The sequence below is a fragment of the Macrotis lagotis genome, chromosome 1, assembly GCF_037893015.1.
Source record: "Macrotis lagotis isolate mMagLag1 chromosome 1, bilby.v1.9.chrom.fasta, whole genome shotgun sequence".
NCBI lineage: Eukaryota > Metazoa > Chordata > Mammalia > Peramelemorphia > Peramelidae > Macrotis > Macrotis lagotis.
The window spans coordinates 188822908-188849102 of NC_133658.1; the positions used below are offsets into that span (position 1 = coordinate 188822908).

General features: G+C 38.9%; 1 protein-coding gene across 2 annotated transcripts; it reads left to right on the plus strand.

Annotated features, from left to right (window-relative positions):
- The first annotated feature begins 345 nt into the window (after positions 1–345).
- Positions 346–26078, plus strand: NEIL2 (nei like DNA glycosylase 2). Of its 2 annotated transcripts, XM_074209513.1 has the most exons (6): positions 346–548; positions 6748–6843; positions 17913–18052; positions 19079–19452; positions 22141–22334; positions 23137–26078. In XM_074209513.1, the coding sequence occupies exons 3-6, from the start codon at positions 17915–17917 to the stop codon at positions 23463–23465; spliced, it is 1035 nt and encodes a 344-aa protein (XP_074065614.1). In that variant the 5' UTR covers positions 346–548; positions 6748–6843; positions 17913–17914; the 3' UTR covers positions 23466–26078. The 2 variants fall into 2 exon arrangements, with proteins under 2 accessions (XP_074065614.1, XP_074065615.1); XM_074209514.1 differs by lacking the exon at positions 6748–6843.
- Positions 26079–26195: the final 117 nt, after the last annotated feature.

Below are 26195 nucleotides of genomic sequence, written 5' to 3' on the forward strand. Positions count from 1 at the left end.
TTACATAGGTCTATTATATCTAGGTTTTCTAACAATCTACTTATCTCCTTAACTTCCTTCTTGTTTATTTTATAATTTGATTTATCTAAAATTTGAGACCTGGAGGTTGAGGTCTCCCACTAGTAGAGTTTTGCTGTCTATGTCTTTCTGTAGCTCTTGCAACTTCTGTAAGAATTTGGATGCTGTCCCATTGAGTGCATACATATTTAGTATTGAAATTACTTTATTATCTATGGTACCTTTTAGGAGGATATAGTTTCCTTCCTCATCTCTTTTAATGCTATCTATTTTTTGCAGCTACTTTGTGTGAGATAAGGATTGCTACCCCTGCTTTTTTCACTTCTCTAAGACTCTGTGCTGGAACTCATGCTCCAGTAGCTCCTCTCCCCCAGGGCCAAAGACTGCAGCTGAAGTTGGATCTTACACTCACCACTCACCGAAGTCTCTATGGTTAAGGCTGATCCTCTGGCTTTCCCCAGCTGCTGTCCCCAAGCTGATCCTCTGCTCTCATCTCCTGGTTCACCTACAGCCCCCCAAGACAGACCTTGGTAGGTGTTCTTCTCCTAGCTTCTCTTTCTGGGTTTTGTTGATTAAATTTCTGTTAAGAGGTTTCTTTCATGATGTTTTTGAGGCGAAAGAGGAGCACTTAACACAGTGCCTGTCTTCTCTCTGCCGTCTGGGCCAGAAGTTCAAACATGGTTTTTTTTAAGGAAGGAAAGAGTTTTGGAATTTGTCAAAAAGCAAAGATAAATCTTCTATCAACTTCCCAAAATGGATAGCAGAAGAACTAAAGCCCTGAAAATCAAAGAAAAGAACTTCTGAGGACACTCAATAAAGGATCATAACTCTTTTTGAAAGACCTTTGGTAATGGTCTAGCAGAAAGGATCTCAATAATATTAACTGAAGACACAACTTATCCAGAGACTAAAGAAGGTAAAGGATTGTAATTACCTGTGGAAGAGGGAACACAGGCTCAGCTGAGGGGCTTATGTAGCCCTAGAAACAAGTTTTCAGATAGAAGCTGTGTATATTTATGAAGAAAAATATCTCTGAAGTTGGGGGTGCTAGTTACTATTTTTGCTATATGATATAAGTACATTGCTTTTGCTAAAGATGTAACTCAGTCAGTCAATAAACATTTTCTAAGGACCTATTTATGATCCAGGTACTCTGTTAAGCTTTGAGGATACAAAAGGCAGGGGGGGGGGAGATAAGTATTTAGAAAACTCCTACCATGTGCTAAACTCTATGCAAGAACTTTCAAAAGATATTCTCTGTCCTTAAGGACCCTCACAATGTTTCAGTCCACAGGTACTCAGGCAACACTGGCAAAGAAATGCTGAAACAGTTATATGCTCTAGGGAGAAAAACAATGAAAAGAATGTTGGATTCAATAAAAGAAACTGAGTCAATCCTTGCTCTACTATTAATGATCTCTGTGATGGGGTGGCTAGGATAGAGCAGTAGATAGAACACTGGCCCTGGAGTCAGGAGTACCTGAGTTCAAATCCAGCATTAGACACTTAATAATTACTTAGCTTTGTGGCTTTGGGTAAGCCACTTAACCCCCATTGCCTTGCAAAAAAAAAAAAATAATAATCTACGTGATCTTGGGCAAATAATTACATCTAATGTTGATAAATTTTCAAAAATATATGATACAGTTTTAAGTTTAATCTGCATCATGAATATTTTCTCCATTTTTTGAGTCTAGACAATAAACAAGCAATACCTCAAGCCCTGATTTGTTGCATATGCCAATTTCCAAAGTGTAAATGCTTACATTTAACATTTAATAATTAGTTTGAAATCTGATATAATCTGGCTCCACAACAGCCCCAAACTTTTCTGTGAATTAGTTTGCTCATTGTTTAGAAGTCCTAGAAGACTCTAAAAGCTCTGTTTAGCTATAAATATTTGATCCTACTTAATTAGCAGAGAACGAGAATGAAACCAATTACAATAGTATCTGCCCAACACTTTATTCAGGAATAAAGACAATGCCTTTCTACTTGTTGACAAAGTGGTTTGGGAAAGAAGGCTCATACTGACAAAAAGAAAGCATAGACTCAAAATTTCTCTTTACATTTGAATCTATATCTGTCTTTCATGCTTCCCCTTCTGCCATCCCTTTGTGTTCAATTAGCAACACCTGTCTCTCCTCCAGGCTCCCATCTATACATCTCCAGGGAGGTACAGAATATCTTACTTCAAGGGTGAGTTTCCCATTTCTTAGTGCATCTAGGCTATCTCATCTCTTAGTTGTGTTTCATGTGGTCACTGCTATCATTTAAGAGATAGGCCTGAGGGCCCAAAATTTCTTTAGTATCTGAGGTCTACAGCCAATTACAAAGCAGTCACTGAGGCTTCTCCAGGGATAAGATTATGTGAATGGGGTAGAAAATGTCTTTCCATGACAAAATGAATACACATCCAGCTCTACTTTGGTTCATAACCACTTCTTTTCCTATCTTTTCCATGCTCTTTTGTCAATTTTCCCCTCATTTCCTGATTGACCAATTCTGAAATGGTGAGAGAAGTTACATGGGATCTGAGATACCCAGGGAGTATAAGAGAAGTTGATTGGCCCTTGAGGAGTGGACAGTGATGGCTGTTTAGCTGTACTTTTGTGCTGCTTTCAAAAAATCATAATTTCAGAATCCAAATGGGTAATAGGAGGGCTTAATCATAGAAATGGAGGGAATTACATGAGTGAACCAGCAACACATTTTGAGCATCTCTCTTTAAAAAGAGTTAATGGTTACTTGAGTATTTTCAGCTGCAGAAAGCATGAGGGACTGGGAGTACCCAGAAGGAGATATTTAGTGTTTTTATTGAATAACTAAAAGTCTTTAAGCATCTAAATTTTAAGCAGCTGCTAAATATAAAGCAGAAGGTGTAAAGGGAGGAAATTGTATAAGAGGAACCAAGTGACTTACATAGCAAGTAATTATGGTACTAAAATGGTATTTAGTCTTTGTTCTAAGTATAGCTTTAAAAATTGTTTTGAGGTACTTAAAAAAGGTGATAGCTATTATTTATAAAGGTTTTATGATGAATGGGAAGACTAGATACAAAGTAATTTTGGGGCTGGATGAAAAAAGAGGCAGAATAAGTGTTTTTGTCTTTTCTCTCTCCCCACCTTCTCCTCTTGCCAGAAGGGGAAGCAGGAGGTTGGACCTGAAGTCATTCTGATCTCCTGGGGGGGGGGGGCGGGAAGATACTGGGCAAGAATTATATTTTTCTGCTCCCTTAAATATTCTTAGTCTAGTAGTTATAATTTTCACTTCAACTTCTGACATCTCCTTAATGGGGGAGAAGGACCTCAAGCTTTTTATCCAAGGCTTGATCCCTTTTCTATCAAATAACCAATTCCATAACAAACACACATAGCACTTTATAAGATTTAACCAATTTGAAGCAAAACAGAAATCAAAGACATTGTAAGAGAAAACATACTGGATAAAACAATAGAGTTTCTCATTAGTCACGAGGTAACTCAGTTCAAACAGTCCTGTATCTTATCAAGGGGAAGCTCCCTAAATCTCTAGTGTAACAAGCTGGATTATAGACATGTTGGAGACTGCCAGTTCCATTAATGTTGGCTTCTTTCCAAAGGATTTTTCTTTAGTCACCTGAGGTGGGATTGGAATCTTCTATCTTCCCTTAAAACTTGGAAGTCAGATGTAGAGTGAAGAGTCTTGTTCATAAATTCATCTCCACCAATAAAGGGAGAATCTGATACCAATGGTCTTTGGGACTGAAGTTACATAATTTCTAAACCATAGCCTCATAACAACCCTGGCAGGTAGGTACTATTATTACCCCCAATTTACAAGTGAGGAAACTAAGGTAGCTAGTGGTTATGAAGCAGGGCACAGGGAAGGCCATGTTGCACTTTGAAGGTCAAGACCTTTGGGACAGGAAAGACTAGTGAGTAGAATGCCACCCATGTGCAGAGTACTGTTTTAGCCACTCCTTGGGGGGGGCACCCTTGTGGCATATGTACTGAAGAATACCTGGAACCAGGTGTTAAACCACTCACTAAGCACCACTCATTTCCCTGTCATCAGTTAAGTGATTTGCTAGGTTCACAGCTGCCTTCTGAGACAGATCTTGAATTCAAGTCTTCCTGGTCCAGATGCTCTATCCATTTGTGTACCTAGTTTAGTGGTTTATAAACAAAGTCTCTCTTAGCCAAACATTCCTAGTTCCCTGAACTTTGAGTAACATTTCAGTATACTAAAGGGTGGCACCCAGAAGTGAATACAATAATCAAAATGGGTCATACAAGTATAACAAAACCATCATTTTCCTTGTTCTGGATGAAGTCTAAGATAACATTGGTTTTTAGCTGCCAAATCACCACTGATTCCCTACTTAGTGGCTTCAAAGTTTAAAATTTAATAATTACTTTATAAGGACCAGGCCTGAGATGCTGACATAAAGACAAATTGTGAAATAGTGCATTCACTCAAACTTTTATACTACTTGGGAGCGTTTACGTGTATGTATACTTTCTAGAACTTCTTTCAAAAATTACTGTAAAATTGAAACATAAGAATCTAATCTTCCTTTGAAATCTTCCATAGCTAGATGTGAGATTTGGAGCTGGAAGCCACTGTCAGGTACATTGAGTCCAGTCCTCCTCATTTTACAGATAAAAAAACTGATGCCCAGGAGAGGCTTAAGTGACTTGTTCAGAATCACTCAGGTATAAAATAAAAAGATTCAAACTCAGGTTATTTGACTATACAGCCTAGGGCTCCTTTGTAACTTTCTAAAGCCTACCCTAATCCAAAGGATGAAACTTGATCTATACCTTTGCATTAACTATTTGATTTTAGGGGCCTCTCCAAGGGCATTATCCAATGGGCAATAGGATGCTTCAGTTTCTTAACTGTAAAATGAGGATCATTACAAAACCTATCTCAAATGGCTGTTGTGAGGATAGAATGAAGTATCATTTGTAAAGCAGTTAACAGAGCCATACAATGTTTATTTGCTTTCACTTCCTATGGCTTTCCACCATTACCTGGGATGTACTACCTCCTCAGCTCTACTCCTTAGTATTCCTAGTTTTTTCAAGCCCATTTCAGGTACCACCTCCATTATCAAGCCTTTCCAGATTCTCAAAGCTGCAAGTCCTTCCCCTCCAAATGACTCTGTATTTATTTTGTATGTTTGCGTCTTTCTACGTGTCTCCCTAATAGAAAGCAGGTTCTTTGACAGTTTGGTCTATTCCTTTTTTGGCTAGGCACTAGCACCAATCCTGCCGCCATCCTTCCGCCCCCCCCATCCCCCCAAAGCAAAAATCTGTGACTATTGCCCAGTACATAATAATAAATGCTACTGATTGAGTGAGAGGACCTAAGGCTTATAAGAAGGCAGGGCATCTTCTTTTCTGTCTTTCTCTTTGTCTGAGATGTATAGAATGTCAAATCTAAAAGTATCTTGGAGACCATAAGATCATAAATCTAGAAGAACTATTAGATAAGCATCTTATCTCTCAGGTTTTACAAAAGAAAAAAATGAATACCAAAGAGGTTAAGTAGTTTTTCTGACACAGCAAGCCTCATAGATTTGAACTCATGCCCTCCGACTAGATCTTCCCTTCCATTGACCAACTACTTTAATTTTCAAAGGAGAAAACTGAGGTGGAGAGATGAAATGCCCGGCCCAAGATGATGGAGTGGGTGAGCCAATCAGTTCAATCCTCTGCAGCAGGTCAGATAACACTTGGAAGACCACAGTATTCAGTTCTAAATTGCTACAATTTAGGAAGATCCATACAAGATAAATGGATAAGAAACAAAACATTAGGCTGAGGTCTGGGAGGACCTAGCCGGTCCTTGGAAGCCAATAAGTGAAACAAAGCAGGGATGCTCAGTCTTGTGGAACTGTATTCTTATCAAGCTCTTGAAAAGGGAAAGGGGGGCGGCCAGGTGGCGCAGAGGATGGAGCACCGGCCCCCGGCTTAGTAATGACCTTGGGCAAGCCACTTAACCCCACGGCCTTGCCAGGAAAAAAGGGAAGGAGGATTGAGCTGTTCTGGCCCTAGAGAAGGAACTAGAAAGAAGGACAATTTAGGCAGGAGGAATCCCCGAGAGAAACGGATGGCCTCGGGAGTGCCTAAATCCCCCCCGGGGAGGCTTCCCGCCAAGGCCTGTAGGACGGGCAGAGGAGCAGGCAGCAGCCGGCGGCCCCACAGACGCCGAGTCCGGCTGTGCTCCATTGCTTTCCCTTTGTCCGCCTCTTCCTGCCGAGCCTTTGGTGGTAACGGCGGGGCACGAGGGGACTTGGCTTAGGCTCCATCTCCCCTTCTTTTCCTTTTAGCGCCTCTCCCTGGCCTTGACCGCCCCTCCCCCCCCCCCTCCCGCTTCATCCCAGCTGCGCCACCTCGCTCCTAACCCCGCCCCCCGTTCTCTTATCCAATCAGCAGGCCCTCCGTTGCCCCGTCCGCCCCATTGGACGCGCTCCTCGCGCGGGAGCCGCTGGGAGCCGCAGAGTGCCGGAGGCACCCGGGGCGTGGCTTCCACGTGGGCTGGCTCCGCCCCTCCAGGCCCGCCAGCTCCTGCCCGCTACCGCCCGCTACCGCCCGCTCCCTCCCCTCCTGCCCCCGGCCTCCCGCTCCCCATCCCGGGGGACGTGTCTCGCCCGTTAAGCCGAGGGTGGGGCGGCTTTCCCTGGGGGGTCCCGGTTCCGGGGCCCCAGGTCGAGCCCCTGAGCCCCCCTCTTCATTCCAGCAGCCTCTTGGGCCCACTTCCACCCGAGTTTTGCAAGTTCTGGAACCCTGGACGCGCCAGCAACCTCGTGGGTATCTCAGGTGAACTTCTGTAAAGGTCAGTAGACCCCTCCCCTCCCCCAATCTCCTTAAGAACCCCTCCCTAATCTCCTTAAGAACCCCTGCCCTCCCCTCCCCAATCTCCATAAGAACCCCTGCCCTCCCCTCCCCAATCTCCATAAGAACCCCTGCCCTCCGCTCCCCCAATCTCCTTAAGAACCCCTGCGCTCCCAGAGTTGCTGTTCTCTACCAACTTGCTTTGTGTTTGTCTACGCGTTGTCTTCCCCATTCGTCTAGCACTTGAGGGTAGGATTTTTTTTTAATATATCACCCAATGCTTAGCTGTAGCCCTAACAAGGCATTTGATAAATCCTTATTGAATTATTGAAATAGAAATAATTTGGGAAGACAAGGTCAGAGACCTAGGTGTTCAGGCCAAGATATACATAAGCTTTGGGAACATAATCTTGGGCTCACATTGGACCCAGGAGGTTGAGGATGTAGAAACTACCCTGGTCTATTTGTGTGTATGTGTGTATACACACACAGTTATATACACTGTGTACTTAAGTGTTTTACCCTGAATAATCCTGTCAGTACCTCCAGGATTTGTATGGAGAAGGAAAGAACTCAGAAAGTTTACACTAATTGATGTACCTTCCCTGAGATTGCATTCAAAGCCCTTCATAATTTGCTGCCTCTCCAGCCTTCTCTCATATACTCTTCGCTCCAGTGATACAGTTTTCCTGGCTATTCCATGACCATGAAGCTTCATTTCTTGGCCCCAGGCATTTTTTAAGGTTTTTTTTTTTTTGCAAGGCAAATGGGGTTAAGCGCCTTGCCCCAGGCCACACAGCTAGTTAATTATTAAGTGTCTGAGTTCGAATTTGAACTCAGGTCCTCCTGACTCCAGGGCCGGTGCTCCATCCACTGTGCCACCTAGCCGCCCCTTACCTTGTTCTTTTAAAATAAATTTTGTTATATCTTGCCCTGTAAAAAAAAAAAATCCCTGTGGTAGTTTGTTCAGTATAGTGTTGAGTCATATTGTCGTGAGACAATATTTTTGCTCTTTTTAAAACATATTCATTTTATTTGTAGGAATTTTTTATTGACCTTTAGCTGGACAAGAATTTTTTCTAATTTTTATTTTATCTTTTTTCCAATTATGTGCAAAGATAGTTTTCAAAACTCATCTTTTTGTAAGCTTTTGAGTTCCCCATGTTTTTACCACCTTCCCTTCCCTCCCTTCCTCATGGCAGCAAACAATCAGATATAGATTATATATGTGCAGTACTGTTCAATATATTTCCACAATAGTCAAGTTGTGAAAAAAGAATTACAACCAAGGGCAGGAAACCTTGAGAAAGAAAGAGAAAACTTAAAAGAAGTTTTAAAAAATGAACTTTGTATACTTTGCTCTGTGTTCAGGTTCAGTTTTTTCTATAGATGTAGATGCCATCCTTCATAACAGGTCTCAGGATTGTCCTTGATCACTGAACTGATGAAAGGAGCTGTGTACATCGTAGCTGATCATCTCACAATGTTGCAGTTAATGTATATGATATTTTCCTGGTTCTGCTCGCTTCATACAGCATCGGTTCATGTTCTTTTTTTCAAATTTATTTATATATTTTTATTAAAGTTTATTTCAGTCCTACAATTTCCCCCCCATCTTACTCTCCCCCCCCCCCCCCCCCCCCCCACGGAAAGCAATCTGTCAGTCTTTACTTTGTTTCCATGTTGTACATTGATCCAAATTGAGTGTCATGAGAGAGAAATCATATCCTTAAGGAAGAAACAAAAAGTGTAAGAATTAACAAGATCAGACAATAAGATACCTGGTTTCGTTTCCTAAATTAAAGGGAATAGTCCTTGAACTTTGTTCAAACTTCACAGCTTTTTATCTGGATACAGATGGCACTCCATTGCAGACAGCCCAGAATTGCCCCTGATTGTTGCAATGTTGGAATGAGCAAGTCCATTAAGGTTGATCATCGTCCCCATATTGCTGTTAGGGTGTACAGTGTTTTTCTGGTTCTGCTCATCTCACTCAGCATCAGTTCATGCAAATCCCTCCAGGCTTCCCTGAATTCCCATCCCTCCTGGTTTCTAATAGGACAATAGTGTTCCATGACATACATATACCACAGTTTGCTAAGCCATTCCCCAATTGAAGGACATTTACTTGATTTCCAATTCTTTGCCACCACAAACAGGGCTGCTATAAATATTTTTGTACAAGTGATGTTTTTACCCTTTTTTCATCATCTCTTCAGGGTAAAGACCCAGTAGTGGTATTGCTGGATCAAAAGGTATGCACATTTTTGTTGCCCTGTGGGTGTAGTTCCAAATTTCTCTCCAGAAAGGTTGGATGAGTTCACAGCTCCACCAGCAGTGTAAGTGTCCCAGATTTCCCACAACCCTTCCAACAATGATCATTATCCTTTCTGGTCCTATTGGCCAGTCTGAGAGTTGTGAGGTGGTACCTTAGAGAAGCTTTAATTTGCATTTCTCTAGAGCAATTTTTCATATGGCTATGATCTCCTCATCTGTAAATTGCCTTTGCATATCCTTTGACCATATGTCAGTTGGGGAATAGCTCTTTTTTTTTTTAAATATGATTCAGTTCTCTGTATATTTTAGAAATGAATCCTTTGTCAGAATCATCAGTTGTAAAGACTGTTTCCCAATTTACTACATTTCTTTTGCTCTTGGTTACAGTGGTTTTTATCTGTGCAAAAGCTTTTTAATTTAATGTAATCGAAATAATCTAGTTTGTTTTTGGTGATGTTCTCCATCTCTTCCTTAGTCATAAACTGCTCCCCTTACGAGTCCTTAATCTTCTAATTTGTTTATAATATTGTTTTTTATGTCTAAATCCTGTATCCATTTGGATCTTAACTTGGTAAAGGGTGTGAGATGTTGGTCTAATCTAAGTTTCTTCCATACTAACTTCCAATTTTCCCAGCAATTTTTATTGAAGAGAGAGTTTTTAATCCTAATAGCTGGACTTTTTGGGTCTATCAAACAGCAGATTACTATAATCCTTTCCTGCTATTGCACCTAGTCTATTCCACTCATCCACCACTCTTTCTTAGCCAATACCAAACAGTTTGATGACTGATGCTTTATAATATAATTTTAGATAGGTAGGGCTAAGCCTCCTTCTTTTGCACTTTTTTTCATTATATTCCTGGAAATTCTTGACTTTTTATTTCTCCATATGAATTTACTTACAACTTTTTCTAACTCATTAAAGTAATGTTTTGGAATTTTGTTTGGTAGGGCACTTAAACAGGTAGTTTCGTTTTGGTAGAATTGTCATTTTTATTATATTAGCTCTACCTATCCATGAGCAGTTGATATTTGCCCAGTTATTTAAATCTGATTTAATTTGTGTGAGAAGTGTTTTATAATTGTTTTCAAAAAGTTTCTGAGTCTGTCTTGGAAAATAGACTCCCAGGTATTTTATATTGTCTGAGGTTACTTTGAATGGTATTTCTCTTTCTATCTCTTCCTGCTGTATCTTGCTAGACATATATAGGAAAGTTGAGGATTTATGAGGGTTTATTTTATATCCTGCAACTTTGCTAAAATTGCTAATTGTTTCCAGTAGTTTTTTGGATGATTTCTTGGGATTCTCTAGGTAGACCATCATGTCATCTGCAAAGAGTGAGAGTTTTGTCTCTTCCTTCCCCATTCTAATTCCTTCAATTTCTTTTTTCTTCTCTAATTGCTGAAGCTAACATTTCTAACACGATATTGAATAGTAGTGGTGATAATGGGCATCCTTGTTTCACCCCTGATCTTATTGGGAATGCCTCTAGCCTCTCCCCATTGAATATAATGCTTGTTGATGGTTTCAGATAGATACTGCTAATTATTCTAAGGAACAGTCCATTTATTCCTACACTCTCTAGTGTTTTTAATAGGAATGGGTGCTGTATTTTGTCAAAAGCTTTTTCAGCATCGGTTCATATTCTTATATAACAGTACTCCACCACATTCATATACTATAATTTGTTCAGCTATTCCTGAATTGATTGGGTACAGGATTTAGGCATAAAGGGTGATACACCATAAGCCAATTAGGAGAACAAGGAATAGTCTACTGTCAGATCTAAGGAGAAGGGAGGAGTTTATGACCAAACAAAAGATAGAGAACATTATAAATTGCAAAAATGAATGATTTCGACTATAATAAATTAAAAAGGTTTTGCAGGGGCGGCTAGGTGGTGCAGTGGATAGAGCACTGGCTCTGGAGTCAAGAGTGCCTGAGTTCAAATTCGGCCTCAGACATTTAATAATTGCCTAGCTGTGTGGCCTTGGGCAAGCCACTTAACCCCCATTCCCTTGCAAAAAGCCTAAAAAAATTTTTTTTTTGCACATATAAAACCAATGCAACCAAGATTAAAAGGAATGTAGTTAGGTGGGAAATAATTTTCACAGCCAGTGTTCTGATATAGGATTCATTTCTAAAATATTTAGAAAACTGAATCAAATTTATAAGAATACAGTCATTCTCTAGTTGATAAATGATCAAAGAATATGAACAGGCAGTTCTCAGATGAAGAAATTAGTTATTTATAGTCAAATAATGCTCTAAATCATTATTGATTAAAGAAATGCAAATTAAAGTAACTGAGGTACTGTCTTAAATCTATTTGTAAAGGATTATTGTGTGTGGGAGTACTAAGTAAACTTTTAACACCTGCTGTCAATTAGCACGTTTTACTTGTAATTAGAGAATGCCTTGGAATTGGGAGTGAAAAAAAGGTATTTAAATACTTGCTTGAGGTTGAATAAATGGAGAACTTTCCATCTTTGTCTCCAGCCTCTTCTACATTCCTCTGAGTAAAGGACAAGCTAGCCAGGAGGAACACAACACCTGTGAGATTAGCTAAAATGACAAAAAAGGAAACTGATCCGTGTTGGAGAAGATGTGTAAACTGGGACACTGATGCACTGTGTTGGTGGAGTTGTGAACTGATCAACCATTCTGGAGAGCAGGAAATGCCCAGGGGGCAATAGAACTACATACCCTTTGATCTAGCAATATCCCTTTTAGGTTTGAATTCCAAAGAGATCATTAAAAAGAGGGAAAGATCAATTTGTACAAAAATATTTATAACAGCTTTTTTTGTAGTGACAAAGAATTGGAAGTTGAGGGGACAAAAGAGTTTCTACGTGGTTCTTATTTCTTAATTTGTTTTGAATTCTCTGTTTTCATTAAAAATATTTTTCCTATTACGTGTAAAACCAATGTTAGGGGGGCTAGGTGGCGCAGTGGATAAAGCACCAGCCCTGGAGTCAGGAGTACCTGGGTTCAAATCCGGTCTCAGACACTTAATAATTACCTAGCTGTGTGGCCTTGGGCAAGACACTTAACCCCATTTGCCTTGCAAAAAAAACCCAATGTTAACATTTATTTTTAAAATTTTGAGCTTCTAATTCTCTCCTTCACTCCTTCCCTTTGAGGGTAGGCAGTTTGGTGGAGGTTATAAATGTGCAGTAGTGTAAAACATTTCCATCTTAGTAATGTTGTGAAAGAAAATACAGAATAAATCTTCTAGAATTCTGGTTAAGTCTACGCCCATTCTATGTTTTAAATTTTGCTTGTAGATTTCTAAGTCATTTTCTTTTGGGTTTGTGTCTTGTATCCTTGATGCCATAATTTTTTTTTTTTTTTGTTTGCCCATTCTTTTAGTCTATTTGTGAATTTTGGACTTAGTGTTAGAACTGGATCATTTGCATTCTGGAAGGAAGATTTGACCCTATTGCTGCTATTTTAGGATGTTGAGTGGTGATTTTCAAACCTTTCAGTACTCTAGAGCAAATCTGATTGCTGTTCTTCTGATCAGAGTTTTTCAAGTCCTTAATCTGGGTTTGGGTCTCAACAACTCTAGACAGTTGTCAAAGTTATCCTTGCAGGTAGAAATTTCTCCTAGGGGTGTCTAGGTGGCACAGTGGACAGAGCATGGGCCCTGGAGTCAGGAGTACCTGAGTTCAAATCCAGCCTCAGACATTTAATAATTACCTATCTGTGTGACCTTGGGCAAGCCACTTAACCCCATTGCCTTGCAAAAACTTTAAAAAAAAAAGAAAAAAGAAATTTCTCCTAGATCAAACACAGAATTGCAGACTAACCTTTTCATTTGGGATTCCTGACATGCTTATTCCTCTGTGGAATGGTTAGGAGTTGGAACTGAGACCTCAGTCCTTTTCCTGGGGTCCAAGCTACATAGTTTTGAATTTGTACCTCCCTTCCTCCCAGTTTCTCTAAAGCCTTGAATATACAGGTGGTCCCCTCCTTAATACATCACTGATGCAGCAAAGTTGTCAGTTGGAATTCATTCTAAAACCTTGAATGGATCTGATCTTATTTTGCTAATATTTCATAGCCACAGTCCTCTTTCAATCCCTTCCTTTCCTTGTGCCCCCCTGTCCATAGTGCTCTCTATTTGTCTCCCTTTGCTGACTTGGGCTGGAAGTATGACCCACTGTGACTTTTTCTTGGATTTCCTCATGAGGATTCTGTCTAGTACATTTTCCAACTCCAAAGGTTGAGGTTAGGAAACAGCTCATTGTACTTATGCTAATCTGCCATCTTGGCCGGGTTTTCTCAAGTTAATTTTTAACTTGACTTTTTTTTTATTTGTCAAATATTTTATTTTTTATCATCACTATTTTATTTGTTATTCTCATTTTGTACAAATGGGTTTTTTTTTAACATTAATAAAGTATTCTTGTTTAAGAGTAAACGAAATACCCCCTCCCCCCATAAATATAGACTTGAAGACCCAAAATAAAATAAAATAGTAATAATAGTAGGGGTGGCTGGGTGGCGGACAGAGCATTGGTCCTTGAGCCAGGAGCACCTGGGTCCAAATCTGGCCTCAGACAACCAATGATCACCCTGCTTTGCATCTCCAGGCAGGCCACCCAGCCCCATTTGGCCTGCACCCCCTCCCCCAAATAATAATAAGAAATGTGCTTCAGTCTTTGTTCCAACACCAACAACTCTGTCGTGGATGGATCACATTCTTTATGGTAAGTCCATCACAAAAGTTACTTCCATATTTTTACAGCGTTGCCACTGCTGATCGCAACTCCGTCCTTTCTTATTTCTATACTACCATGTACTATATTTTCTCTCTCCTTTCACTTGGATTCTGCTGTAGGGTAGCTGAGTGGTGCAGCAGACAGATCCCTGGTCCTGGGGCCAAGAGGCCCTGAGCCCCCCCATACCACCCCTTAGGCCCAGCATCCACCTGCCCCTATGGTCCCGGACAGGCCATCCAATCCCAGCCCCTTGCAAGAAGTAAAAAAGAAAATGTGTTATATCTGACCACTCTCCCCCCCGCCATGGTCCATCCTCTCCTCCTTTATTCACATCCCCACCCCTTCCCCCTGCTCCCCCCCTCCTTCTTACTCCAGATGTCTATACCCCATTGAGTATATATACTGTTTCCTCTCCTAGCCATCTCTGATGAGAGCAAAGATTCTCTCATTCCCCCTTGCCTTCCCCCTTCCATATCATTGCAATAGCTCATTGTAACAAAGAAAAATCTTATTATATGAAATATCTTGGCCTATTCCCCCTCTCCTTTTTCTTTCTCCCATTATATTTCCCTTTTTTTCTATTGACTCCATTTTTACACCATATTTTATCTTTGAATTCAGCTTTCTCCTGTGCTTCAACTATAAAAGCTCCCTCTACCTGCTCTATTAACTGAGAAGGTTCATATGAGTATTATCAGTGTCATTTTTCAATGCAGGAATACATGCAGTTCATCATCATTAAGTCCCTCATATTTTTCCCTTCTCTACTCTCTATGCTTCACCTTGTCCTGTATCTGAAGACCAAACCTTCTGTTCAGCTGTGGCCATTCCAAAAGGAACACTTGAAATTCCCCTGGTTCATTGAAAGTCCATCTTTTTCCCCTGGAAGAGGACATTCAGCCTTGCTGGGTAGTTCATTCTTGGCTGCATTCTAAGCTCTTTTGCCTTCCAGTATATTATATTCCAAGCCCTACGAGCTTCTAATGTAGTTGCTGCTGAGTCCTGTGTGATCCTGACTGCAGCTCCACGATATTTGAACTGTGTCCTTCTGGCTGCTTGTAATATTTTTTCTTTGACTTGGGAGTTCTGGAATTTGGCTATAATATTCCTAGGGGTTGGTTTTTGGGGATCTCTTTCTCTGGGGGATTGGTGGATTCTCTCCATTTCTATTTTGCCCTCTGCTTCTAGAATATCAGGGAAATTTTCCTGTAGTAATTCTTTGAAAATGATGTCAAGGCTCTTTTCCTGATCATGACTTTCAAGTATTCCAATAATTTTTAAGTTGTCTTTCCTAAGTCTGTTTTCCATATCAATTGTTTTTTCAATGAGATATTTCACATTTTCTTCTAATTTTTCATTTTTTGGGATTTGAAGTATTGATTCCTGATTTCTGGTAAATTCATCAATCTCCCTGAATTCTATTCTTTGTCTGGAGGATTTGTTCTCCTCAGAGAGCTTTCTTATCTCTTTTTCCATCTGGCCAATTTTGCTTTTTAAAGCATTCTTCTCCTCCATAACTTTTTGAACTGTTTTATCCATTTGACCTAAGCTGGTTTTTAGCATGCTATTTTCTTCAGCTTTTTTTTGGATTTCCTTGACTAGGCTGCTGACTTCATTTTCATGTTTTTCCTGCATCTCTCTCATTTCTTTTCCCAGTTTTTCTTCCAGCTCCCTCATTTGATTTTCAAAGTCTTTTTTGAGCTCTGTCATAGCCTGAGCCCAATTTCTGTTTTTCTTGGAGTCTTTAGATGCAGGAGCTTGTGCTTCCTCATCTTCAGACTAAGTATTTTGATCCTTGGGCTCATTTGGAAAATATTTCTCAATGGTGTTCCTCTTATTTTTCTGTTTGCTCATTTTCCCAGCCTGGGCCTGGTTTTGGGGTGCTTCCTGAGCTTTTGGGACACCCCCACAAGGATCTCAGTGTGTGAGGCTCTGTCCTTCCTCCTAGTCTGTGAATGACCATAAGCACACCCCTCTGCCATGGGGCTGAGGTGGGGGGGGGCCCTGCTGTTCTATGGGGGGGGGCCTAGACTGCAATCAGGATCTAAATGTGGTCAGTGTCCTGTTCCAGGGGCAGAGGACAGAGCTCGCAGTTTCTCTTCACTCCCCTCCCTCAGCTTAATGGGCTCATGCCCTGGGGGCTCCTGCTTACTGGATCTGGGCTGCCCAAAGACCAAGCTGTTGGCTGTGTGTCCTGAGGGTTGGGCTCCACGAGCTTGCTCTGGCAGAGGTCCCCCCTGCTGCACTATGTGCCCGGTGCTCCAGGGAGTGTAGCTCAGGAGACTCCCCCGCTGCTTTGAGCCGTGGCTCCCAGCACCTTGGGGCTGCCTCCAAGAGGCTGAAGTTCTTTTGCTCTGGCGGGACACCCTCCCACCCCAAGGAGGATGACTTGTTAAGAAAAAAAGAAAAAAAGTTGTTTTTCCATCATGGTTAGTAAAGTATGTGTTTTTTTTTTTAAGGTTTTTGCAAGGCAAATGGGGTTAAGTGGCTTGCCCAAGGCCACACAGCTAGGTAATTATTAAGTGTTTGAGACCATATTTGAACCCAGGTACTCCTGACTCCAGGGCCAGTGCTTTATCCACTGCGCCACCTAGCCTCCCCATAAAGTATGTGTTTTAATATTTCTCCATTTGTTTGTAAGGTTGTTAATGCCTTAATGGTCAATTTTTATAAAGTTGCCCAGTTTACCTTAGATTGAATACTTTAGAAAATACTTTTCTATTCTTATTCAGTAATTCTGAGAGATGTCATGTCTGTTTTCCAAAACTTTATTGAAAGCCTTTTTTATTTTTTATTAGATTAGTCTATCTTTGGGAGGGGGGTACATTGAAATCCCTCACTATTATAGCTTTATTATCATCACTTTTTATCGCTAACCTTTTTAGCATTTCCTTTTAGTAAATACATGCCATGCCATCTGATGAATCTGTTAAGTATTAAAATGAATTGTCATTTTTTTTACTGGTTTCTTTCTTTCTACTTTTAATTATTTCCTTCTATATTTTCAGTTTTTTATTTTTCACAATGAATTTCATTTCATGTTGATTTCTGTAATGTATTCTTTTGGTAATCTGATATAGCATGAAAAACTGAATAACTTTGTTACTTTTATAATTTTTATTGTATTAGTGTGACCATGTATAAGCCTTGAATATTTCTCTAGCTCCTTAACTTTATAATAATAATTTTATATTCTTTGGTAGATTTATTCCCAGATGATTTATTCAATAGTTATTTGGAATGGAATTTTCCTTTCTATTATTATCTTAAATTTAATTATCATATGAAAAACTGTTGATTGTTGTGTTTATTTTGTAGCTTTAAATTTCCTGAAGCTATTATTTCAAGTTACCAATTTACTAAGATTTTTTATTTAAACCTTCATATCACCAGCAAGTAGGGATAATTTTATATTCTTTTTACCTAGTTTTATGCCATTATTTTCCCCCTGATGCTCTTTTTAAGATAATTGCTGCAGAGTTGCGTCTCTTTTTACCTTTATGTTATCTTCTTAGTTGGAAATCCTACAACTAATATTTGAGTCAAATAATAGAGGGGACCCTAGATGGTTCTCTTTTTTCTGATATTCCTCATCTCATACATTATGCTGTAACTTGGAATGTCCATCCTAATGCTTCAACCTCTAAACTCCCAACCAACCTGACTTGTTGAACTCAATGCCATTTCTTTAACAGTCTTCCCTGATCGACTTGTTTTGTGTCATCTCATTTGTATTCAGATCTCATATGGTACACTGGCATTTAGCTGTCTGATGCTTTTAAGTCATTATGTGTTATGTATTTTTATTTTTACCCCCTTAGTAGAATGTAAGCTTTGTGACAGCAGAGAGTGTCTAATTACTTTTTATCTCACTTTACCCTACACATTAATTAACATTTTGAGAGATGTCGTATCCTGTCTTAGCTAGCAAGAAGTATCTCTTATGCCAGCTCTGCCATCATTGGGAACTTGGGCCTCAGTTTGACCATTTTAGATGCTCTCTAACGTTATATAATAGGGAATTGACTCTCACTGACTGTCTCTGCTTTTCTTTTCTGTTGGCAGGAATGCCTGAAGGGCCATCTCTGAGGAAGTTCCACCAGTTGGTGGCTCCATTTGTGGGACAGCTGGTGGTCAATGTTGGGGGCAGTAGTAAGAAGATAAACCCTGAAATGTTAGAGATGCTACGGCTTCAGGACTCACAGGTAGGTGGGTTTTTATGTTTGGTATCATTCTGACACCTTATGCTGTCATCCTAATTGATAACAAGTACCTGTTTGACAAGTGAATTTAACTTGAAGGCAATGGTTAGAGCACTGGCTTTGGAGTCAGGAGGATGGGAGTTAGAATCCTGCCTCAGACACTTGACACTAGTTGTGTGACCTTGGGCAAGTCACTTAACCTTGATTACCTTGAATCCAGGGCCATCTCTAGTCATACTGATTCATTTCTAGCCACTGGACTTGGATGACTCTGGAGGAGAAAGTGAGGCTTATGACTTTGCACAGCCTCCCTCCTCTCAAATCAAATTCATGTGCTTGTCATGGCATCCCCCTCCCTGAAGTCATGGTCTTCTTTGAGAATAAAAGACAAATATCCTAGAGATACAAAACCAAAATGAAAACACAGCTCTTGGTTCTTACATTCCACCACAGAATTCTGAAGGTATGATCCTCCTTAGTTACCATCTCCATTCTTATGTTCTCACTCCATTTGGGGAAAAAAATAGCTGTAAAAGTATTTCATAATAGTGTTATTTGATAGGAGTGCTATATCGTATATTGATTTTATTTTGGGTGCAGCCTGCATTTGAACCTATGTCTACCAGTACAACTGCTTTGGTTCCAATATAGATTTGTGAGGGAAGGGAAACAGAGTATTCTGACCATACTGCTTTGCTGAGCAGCAGTTAGGACATGAGTGACCAAATAGAGAAACCTGGGAAGAAAAGGAAAATCCCTGTTTTGATACTAGGAACCTGCTCTAGTAATATGTTCTAACAATGTAAGAAATAATATTTTATTGCAGTAACAGAAGGCAATACTTGATTAGCTTCCAAATAAATGAAAAGGCATTCTTTGCTACAGGAATTCGGAGCAAGTGTATGGGACAAAGAGTACAAATTGTGGGAAAACCAGAAATCTTCCATTGGGATATAGCCCTCTAGACATGTATTCTCTAAAGCATTGTAAGTTAAAACTAATGAATTTCAAACCTGTTCTTTCTTCTAGGTCCTTGGAAAGAATTTATATCTTAATTTTGGCCTAACTAAAGATTTGGGACCTAATATTCCTGACAGTTTCCTAATGCTAAAGCATCATCAAAAGGAAATGAATATCCCCAAAGGGACAAGTGATCATAAACTTGAATCTACCTCAGGGCTGGATGGACAAGAAGTTCCTAATTCATCTTCAACCACTAAAGCACTTGAGCTTGGGGAAGAAGAAAAGGATCTTGTTATTAAGCCTTGGTGGTTAAATACTTCCCCAAATTCTGGGCCTTGGCTTTGCTTCCATTTTGGTATGTTTGGTAGCGTTCGGGCAAATGACTTCTCCAGAGCCACAAAAGCCAACAAGAGGGGAGACTGGAAGGACCCTTTACCCAGGTATTAGTTTGGGCAGGGTGTTCTCAAAATCAACTGGGGTTGAAGCGTCTGAGAGTCTATTTTTTGTCTGTATGTAAGTAAAAATTTTATTTCCTTTCACAGCATGTTTGTATAGGCTAACTAGTGCACCAAGAATTGAAATCCAGGTGCTAACTTAGATTTATTGTAAAGTCTTTGGAAAAGTTTCTTTTTTAATTAAATAATATTTTATTTTCTCCCAGTTATTTGTAAAGAATTTTAAGCATTCATTTATTTGTTTTTGTTTTTTTGGGGGGCCAGGCAGTGGGGTTAAATGAGTTGCCCAAAGTCACACAGAGGTTAATTAGTGTCTGAGGCTGGATTTGAACTCAGGTCCTTCTGACTCTAGGGCCTGTGCTCTGTCGACTACACCACCTAGCTGCCCCAAGCATTCATTTAAAAAAGAATGTTTCAATTCCAAATTTTCTCCTTCCCCCTCCCTTCTAATTAGGATGAACAATTTGATATGTTAGACATGTTTAATAATACAAAGCATGTTATTATATTAACCACATGATGGAAGACAGAACTTAAAGGGACCCCTCCACCCCCACCCCCCAAAAAAAGGTGAAAAATAAGGTTTTTCCATGTTTTTCTGACTTCTGGCTGCTCATCGTTTCTTATAGCACAGTAATATTCCATTACAATCATATAAAATAGCTTGTTTGCCATTCCCTAAGTGATGGGCAATTCCTAAATTTCCAATTCTTTTGCCTCTATAAAAAAAAAAAGTTTCTATAAATATTTTTGTTTCAAATAGGTCCTTTCCCCTTATTTTGGGATAAAGACCCAGCAGCAGTATAGCTGACTCAAAGGGTATGCCAGTTTGAAAGTCTTTTGGGCATAGTTTCAAATTATTCTACAGAATCTCTACCATAAATGCATTAATGTCTCAATTTTTTCATAGTCTCTCCAACATTTGTTATTTTTTTCCTTTTGGTTATAGTAATCAATTTGATAGGTTAAGTCACTGTTTCTTTAAGATTGGTGAGTATTTTCCGTAGTTGTAAAATGAAAAATTTTTTCTTTTTCTAATAATGATTTTTAATGACAGTATGAAATTGGTGGAAAATATGAGGGTTCTTATGCCTAATAATATATTCATCCCACCCTCTCCATTCTTGTTATTAGCACTTTTTTCTAAGCAGTTTGAAATGAGGTGCTATGATTTTTCATCTTCACATTGTCTTTAGGAGTAAAAGAAGAGAAATGTTTCCTAGGGCTAGTTGAAGTTAGTGCCTGAGCTAAATCTAGAATTTGGGTCCTTATTTAGTTGTTAGAAAGAGCTCTGGCCTAGCAGGGCAGACACCATAAATCCGGGAGTGAAAGTGAGATCTTAGCTTTGAGGAAGCCACCCTAAGTGCTCTTGTGGCTGGCACTTCCAAAGCCAGGCTTCTTCCTACTGCATTCCTCTGCCTGTTTTAATTTTTTAATTTTTGTTTTGATTAATACACATCAACAAACAAAAACATTCCAGTATACAAAGGACACAAGAGATTGCATATGAAACATACAGAGTTTGTTACTTAGTTTTCTTTTTAAATTTTTTCCATTTACATTTAAAGATAATTTTCAACTTTCATTTTTTTGGTAAGGTTTTGAATTTTACATTTTTCTCCCTTTCCTCTTCCCTTCTCCATACAGCAAGTGATTGGATGTTGGTATACATGCACAATCATGTTAAATATTTCCATACATAGAGTTTTTTGATGTCTTTTGTTTTATTTTTTAATATAAATATCTTCCAATTATATACAATAGTTTCTACCTATCATTTTTTGGTAATGTTTTGAATTTTACAATTTTCCTCCAACCCCCCTTCCCTCTCACCACAGAAGACAGTCTGATAATCTTTACATTGTTTCCATGCTATACATTAATCAAAATTGAATGTGTTGAGAGAAAAATCATATCCTTGAGGGGAAAAAATATAAGAGCTAGCAAAATTACATAGTACATAAGACAACTTTTTTAAAAATTGAAGGTGTAATAGTCTTTGGTCTTTATTTAAACTCCACAATTCTTTCTCAGGATACAGATGGCATTCTCCATCACAAATACCCCAAATTTGGGCCTGTTTGTTTCCCTGTTGATATAAGCAAGTCCATTAAGGTTGATCATCACCTCATGTTACTGTTACGGTATACGATATTCTTCTGGTTCTGCTCGTCTCACTCAATATCAGTTCATGCAAATCCTTCCAGGCTTCCCTGAATTCCCATCCCTCCTGGTTTCTAATAGAACAATAGCTCTCCATAATGTACACATACCACAGTTTGTTCAGCCATTTCCCAATTGATGAACATTCACTCAATTTCCAATTCTTTGCCACAACCAACAGAGCTGCTATGAATATTTTTGTACAAGGAATGATTTTACCCTTTTTTGTAATCTCTTCAGGATATAGACCCAGTAGGGGTATTGCTAGATCAAAGGCATACATAAAGTTTTTAAGTAACAAAATGACCTTCTTTGTGAACCCTTCTGAACTTTTTTCTTCTGAATGTTCTTAATACTTAACTGATTTCATTTTTTTCCATCCATGGTTTCTTGTATCATTCTGAAATAACTTCCCCAAACTCTTTTGTATGTAGAAAGTGCTCAATAAATGCTCTCTTTTGAGCTCAACTGTTGATGGACTGTGCTGAAAAATTATCTCTTGTCTTCTAGGTTGGTTCTACATTTTGCAAAGGGATTTCTGGCATTTTATAATTGTCAAATGTACTGGTGCTTAGGACCAATGGTCAAACCAACTTCAGATATTCTCTCTGAGGAGTTTGATCGAAGACAAGCTTTGGAAGCCTTGAAGCAGGCTAATCCTGTTTGCTCTACTCTTTTGGACCAAAGATACTTCGCAGGCTTGGGTATGACTTGACAAAAAGGGAATTTATATGTTTTAAAATGTTTTAACTTCTTTTGGCAGCATGGTGAAGCATATGGTTCCATTTTTAAATGTGTAAAATAGTATCACAAAGGAAATATGTTCTAGAAGAAGGTGAAATAAGCCACTGCAGAAGAGTAAAAGGCTCTCATGGGAAAGAAGGGGTGGAAAGTGCTTTGAGAACACAGTGTGATTTGCTGTGCTCTGATGAGCTTTATGCTGCTAATAGGAGGAAACTTGCCTGCCTTTGGCCACAGACAATGTGTTTTTTTAATTCATTCTCAGTCCCCTATTAATGCTAACTTGTTTTGTTTTGGGACTGTAGCTATGCTTTCATGAGACCTCTGAATAAAGAAACTTTGATGTGTGGGAGGCACTGAGAGGTTAAGAGATCTGCCTAATATTCAGTAGATTGTGTCAGAGGAAGGACATGGATTCAGGTGGATTTTGAGGTTTGTCCTCTCTATTAGGCCATATTGCCTCTCTCTCTCTCTCTCTCTGTGTTAAGTGTTATAATTTCCTATGACCAGCTCAATACTAACTATCCCCTATATTTTAAAAATTGTTGAGCTGATCTCGCCTTCCCTCTGTGATTCAGAGTATCAGTGCTCTACTTGTAAGACAAGGGCCTTCCTCAGGAGAGAGACTACTACTGATCACTCAAAGCAGTTCTCATTGGAAGTTGAGATGAATAATTGAGTTCAGTTACCCTTCTGCTATAATTTGCAAATTTGTATTTCCTCATATTTGTTTTTTTTTCTTCTTCTTTCATCTATGGTTTGTAGGAAACATCATTAAGAATGAAGTTCTGTACTTGGCCAGAATCCATCCCCTCTCTTTAGGTTCTTGCTTAACTCCTTTGGATCTTGAATCCTTGCTGGATAACGTTGTGAGTTTCAGTGTTGCTTGGCTTCAGAAAAAAATGGAGGGGAAACCACAGCACCATCTGATCTACCAGAAAGAGTGGTGCCCTGCCGGACACCCAGTCATGAAGGATAGCTTTGAGGCTCCAAATGGTTTTCAGAGACTCACCTGGTGGTGCCCTGATTGCCAACCCAAGGTGGTATCAGAATTGCCTAATGAGGTTCAGGTCACTCAAGAACAGCTTCCTTAATGTATTTTGTCTATTTGTTAAGGAATACATTCCTTTTTCCCTTTCTTTGGTGCTGGTTGATCTATATGTGAAACTGAATGGGGCTTGCACAGAAGGGAACAGAAGAAAGTCCAGAAAGAATAACACACCACAAAAAGACAGTTTGGAAGGTAAAATGTGGAATTGTTATACTTTTTTTTTTTTTTAAAGCAATGTAGAATTGCATTTTTGTACAGTTTGCTTTTTGTGTCTTCTCTACATGGAAATACTTCTTTTTTGGTATTTAAGTTCAGAATAAAAACATAAATGGTGTGGGACTTATTCAAGAAGTTTCTAAGGTTGTTTCTCTAGGTTTCCTTTACTTGAGAAGTTCTCATTTTCTGACCTGTCAGTGATTAATAAAGGGTACAGGTACCTGGCTCCAGAAAACAATGTCTTTTTCATGTTTTATATTAAGAAAGATGCCTAGTTAATATTCCATTTTCACCTTGAAAAGAGAAAGGGATATATTTTGACAGGAGTTAAAAGAAAAATATCTTAAAAGTTAAAGCTTTGCAATTAAAATGCAGACATTTGTAAAGGCATCTGTGAATCTGTGCAATTTATTTGTGAGATATTTTCTTTTTAAGCATTCTAGGTATAACAATGAGAGGTAGAGTAGAACTCTGGGATAGAGGATTGAGGGGTGGGTAGCAAACCATAAAAAAATCTTTGAGGGTTTTTTCCTCCCAATTGATGTTATTTTAAAAAATGAAATGTTATTATTTACAAGGCCCCCTACCAACATCTAATGCTAATCTGATATTGATGCTGAACACAAAACTTAACCCTCTGCCATTGACTGGTCTTGTTTTTGCCAATAAAATTTCAATACAAGTTGAATTTCAAAGTGACTTGTGTCCTAACCTTATTTTAACTTTGAATCTCTTATCCTGGAAGCCTTTTCCCTCATTTTAAAAATAAATTTAATACTTACACTTCCTTAGCAGGATTGCTGAACAAATGAGAGAGAATGTGTGTGAGAACTACAACTAGAAACAGAATTTATAATTAGTTAATCAAGTTACTCTATTAGTTAGAAAGATTCCCTTTTAGGACTTGCATGGAGACCTCAAAACCCAAGTTACTCTATCCTCTTTTTTTTATTACTTTTTTTTTATTTTTCAAGGCAATGGGGTTAAGTGGCTTGCCCAAGGCCACATGGCTAGGTAATTATTAAGTGTCTGAGGTCAGATTTTGAACCCAGGTACTCCTGACTCCAAGGCCAGTGCTCTATTCACTGCGCCACCTAGCCGCCCCTACCCTATCCTCTTAATAAATATGTAGGACTTGGTCATACCAAGAAGAGTGTCTTTGGTTATTTAAACTATACCTCCATCTGGAGTAACATTGAAACAAGCCAGTTATTTTGATTTAAAGATTTGATTAATAAAAGGTTCAACTGATGAAATCTTTGAATTTCCTATATTACTGATGGTTGTTAATGAGTAATGTAAAGATTTTCAATTCTTGTTAAGGGTGTAATTGTCACACCCAGTTTGGGCTGCCTGGTAATATCCTTGTCAGTGGTAAAAAAAAAAATAATTTTTTTTTACTAAGTCAGTCTCTATTCTGGACATAATAGACTAGAGACAGAATGCTGGTAATCAAGTAGTAGTCTAAATAATTATTTTCATTGCAAGGAACTGATTTTGCAAATCTTGGGATTATTTCAGTGGGAAAGGAACAGGAAAGTGGCTCATAGAGTCATTCTGGAGACTTGAGTGATCTTCCACCAATGGTAGATAATACAACAATTTTAGCAATTGTGACCATGCAAGTAGGACAACACAGGTGTTCTCAAGTCCTGTGGGAATGATTGATTATTTAGTCTTGGAGGTACTTTCTTGAGTACAGTATAGGCTACATAGTTCTCTTGATTCACTTTACTAAAATACAGATTAGGGAAAGATTATAATGTACATTCATGCAGGATATTTTAATATTTTCACCATATTGCCATAGAAAACAGACCAAAAGCCTCCAGGAACTTAAAACTTTAAAAAGTATGCTACACAACTTGGAATTATGGCCCAAAGGCAATAAAACTGCATGTTCCTTTGATGCAACAATACCACTACTGGGTCTGTATTTCAAAAAGATGTCAAAGGATGAAAAAAAACTCATGTACAAAAAAATTTATAGCTGCTCTTTTCATAGTGCCAAAGGATTGGAAATTGAGGGAATACCAATCAGTTGGGGAATAGTTGAACATATGATGGTATATGAATGTGATGGAACTCGTATCATTCTATAAGAAATCATGAGGGACAGGACTTCAGAATAGCCCAGAAAGACATGCATGAACTGATGCTGAGTGAAATGAGTAAAACCAGAAGACCATTACACACAATAATACCAACATTGGGTGATGGACTTGTTCACTTCAGCAGTACAATAAGTAAAGGCAATTCTAAAAAACTTGTGATGGAAGATACCATCCATATCCAGAGAAGGAACTGTGGAGTTTAAATGCAGACCAAAGCTTACTATCTTTAATTTTACAGAAGTTGTCTTATTTTTTCTCTCCATTATTTACTGTTTTGATTCTGCTTTCACAACTTGATTAATGAGGACTTATGTTAACATGGTTTTACATATAGAACCTATATTCGATTGCTTTGTTGCAGGAGAGGGGAGGGGAGGGAAGGGAGGGAGAAAAATGTGAAACTCCAAAACCTTGCAAAAAAAGATTGAAAACTATTTTTGTAT

Bases quoted from the DNA above. Each gene is read 5' to 3' on its own strand.
- NEIL2 (XM_074209513.1), top strand. From the start codon at position 17,915: ATGCCTGAAGGGCCATCTCTGAGGAAGTTCCACCAGTTGGTGGCTCCA. The intron at 18,053-19,078 runs GTAGGTGGGTTT...TCTTTCTTCTAG, and splicing joins TACGGCTTCAGGACTCACAG to GTCCTTGGAAAGAATTTATA. The intron at 19,453-22,140 runs GTATTAGTTTGG...CTTGTCTTCTAG, and splicing joins TGGAAGGACCCTTTACCCAG to GTTGGTTCTACATTTTGCAA.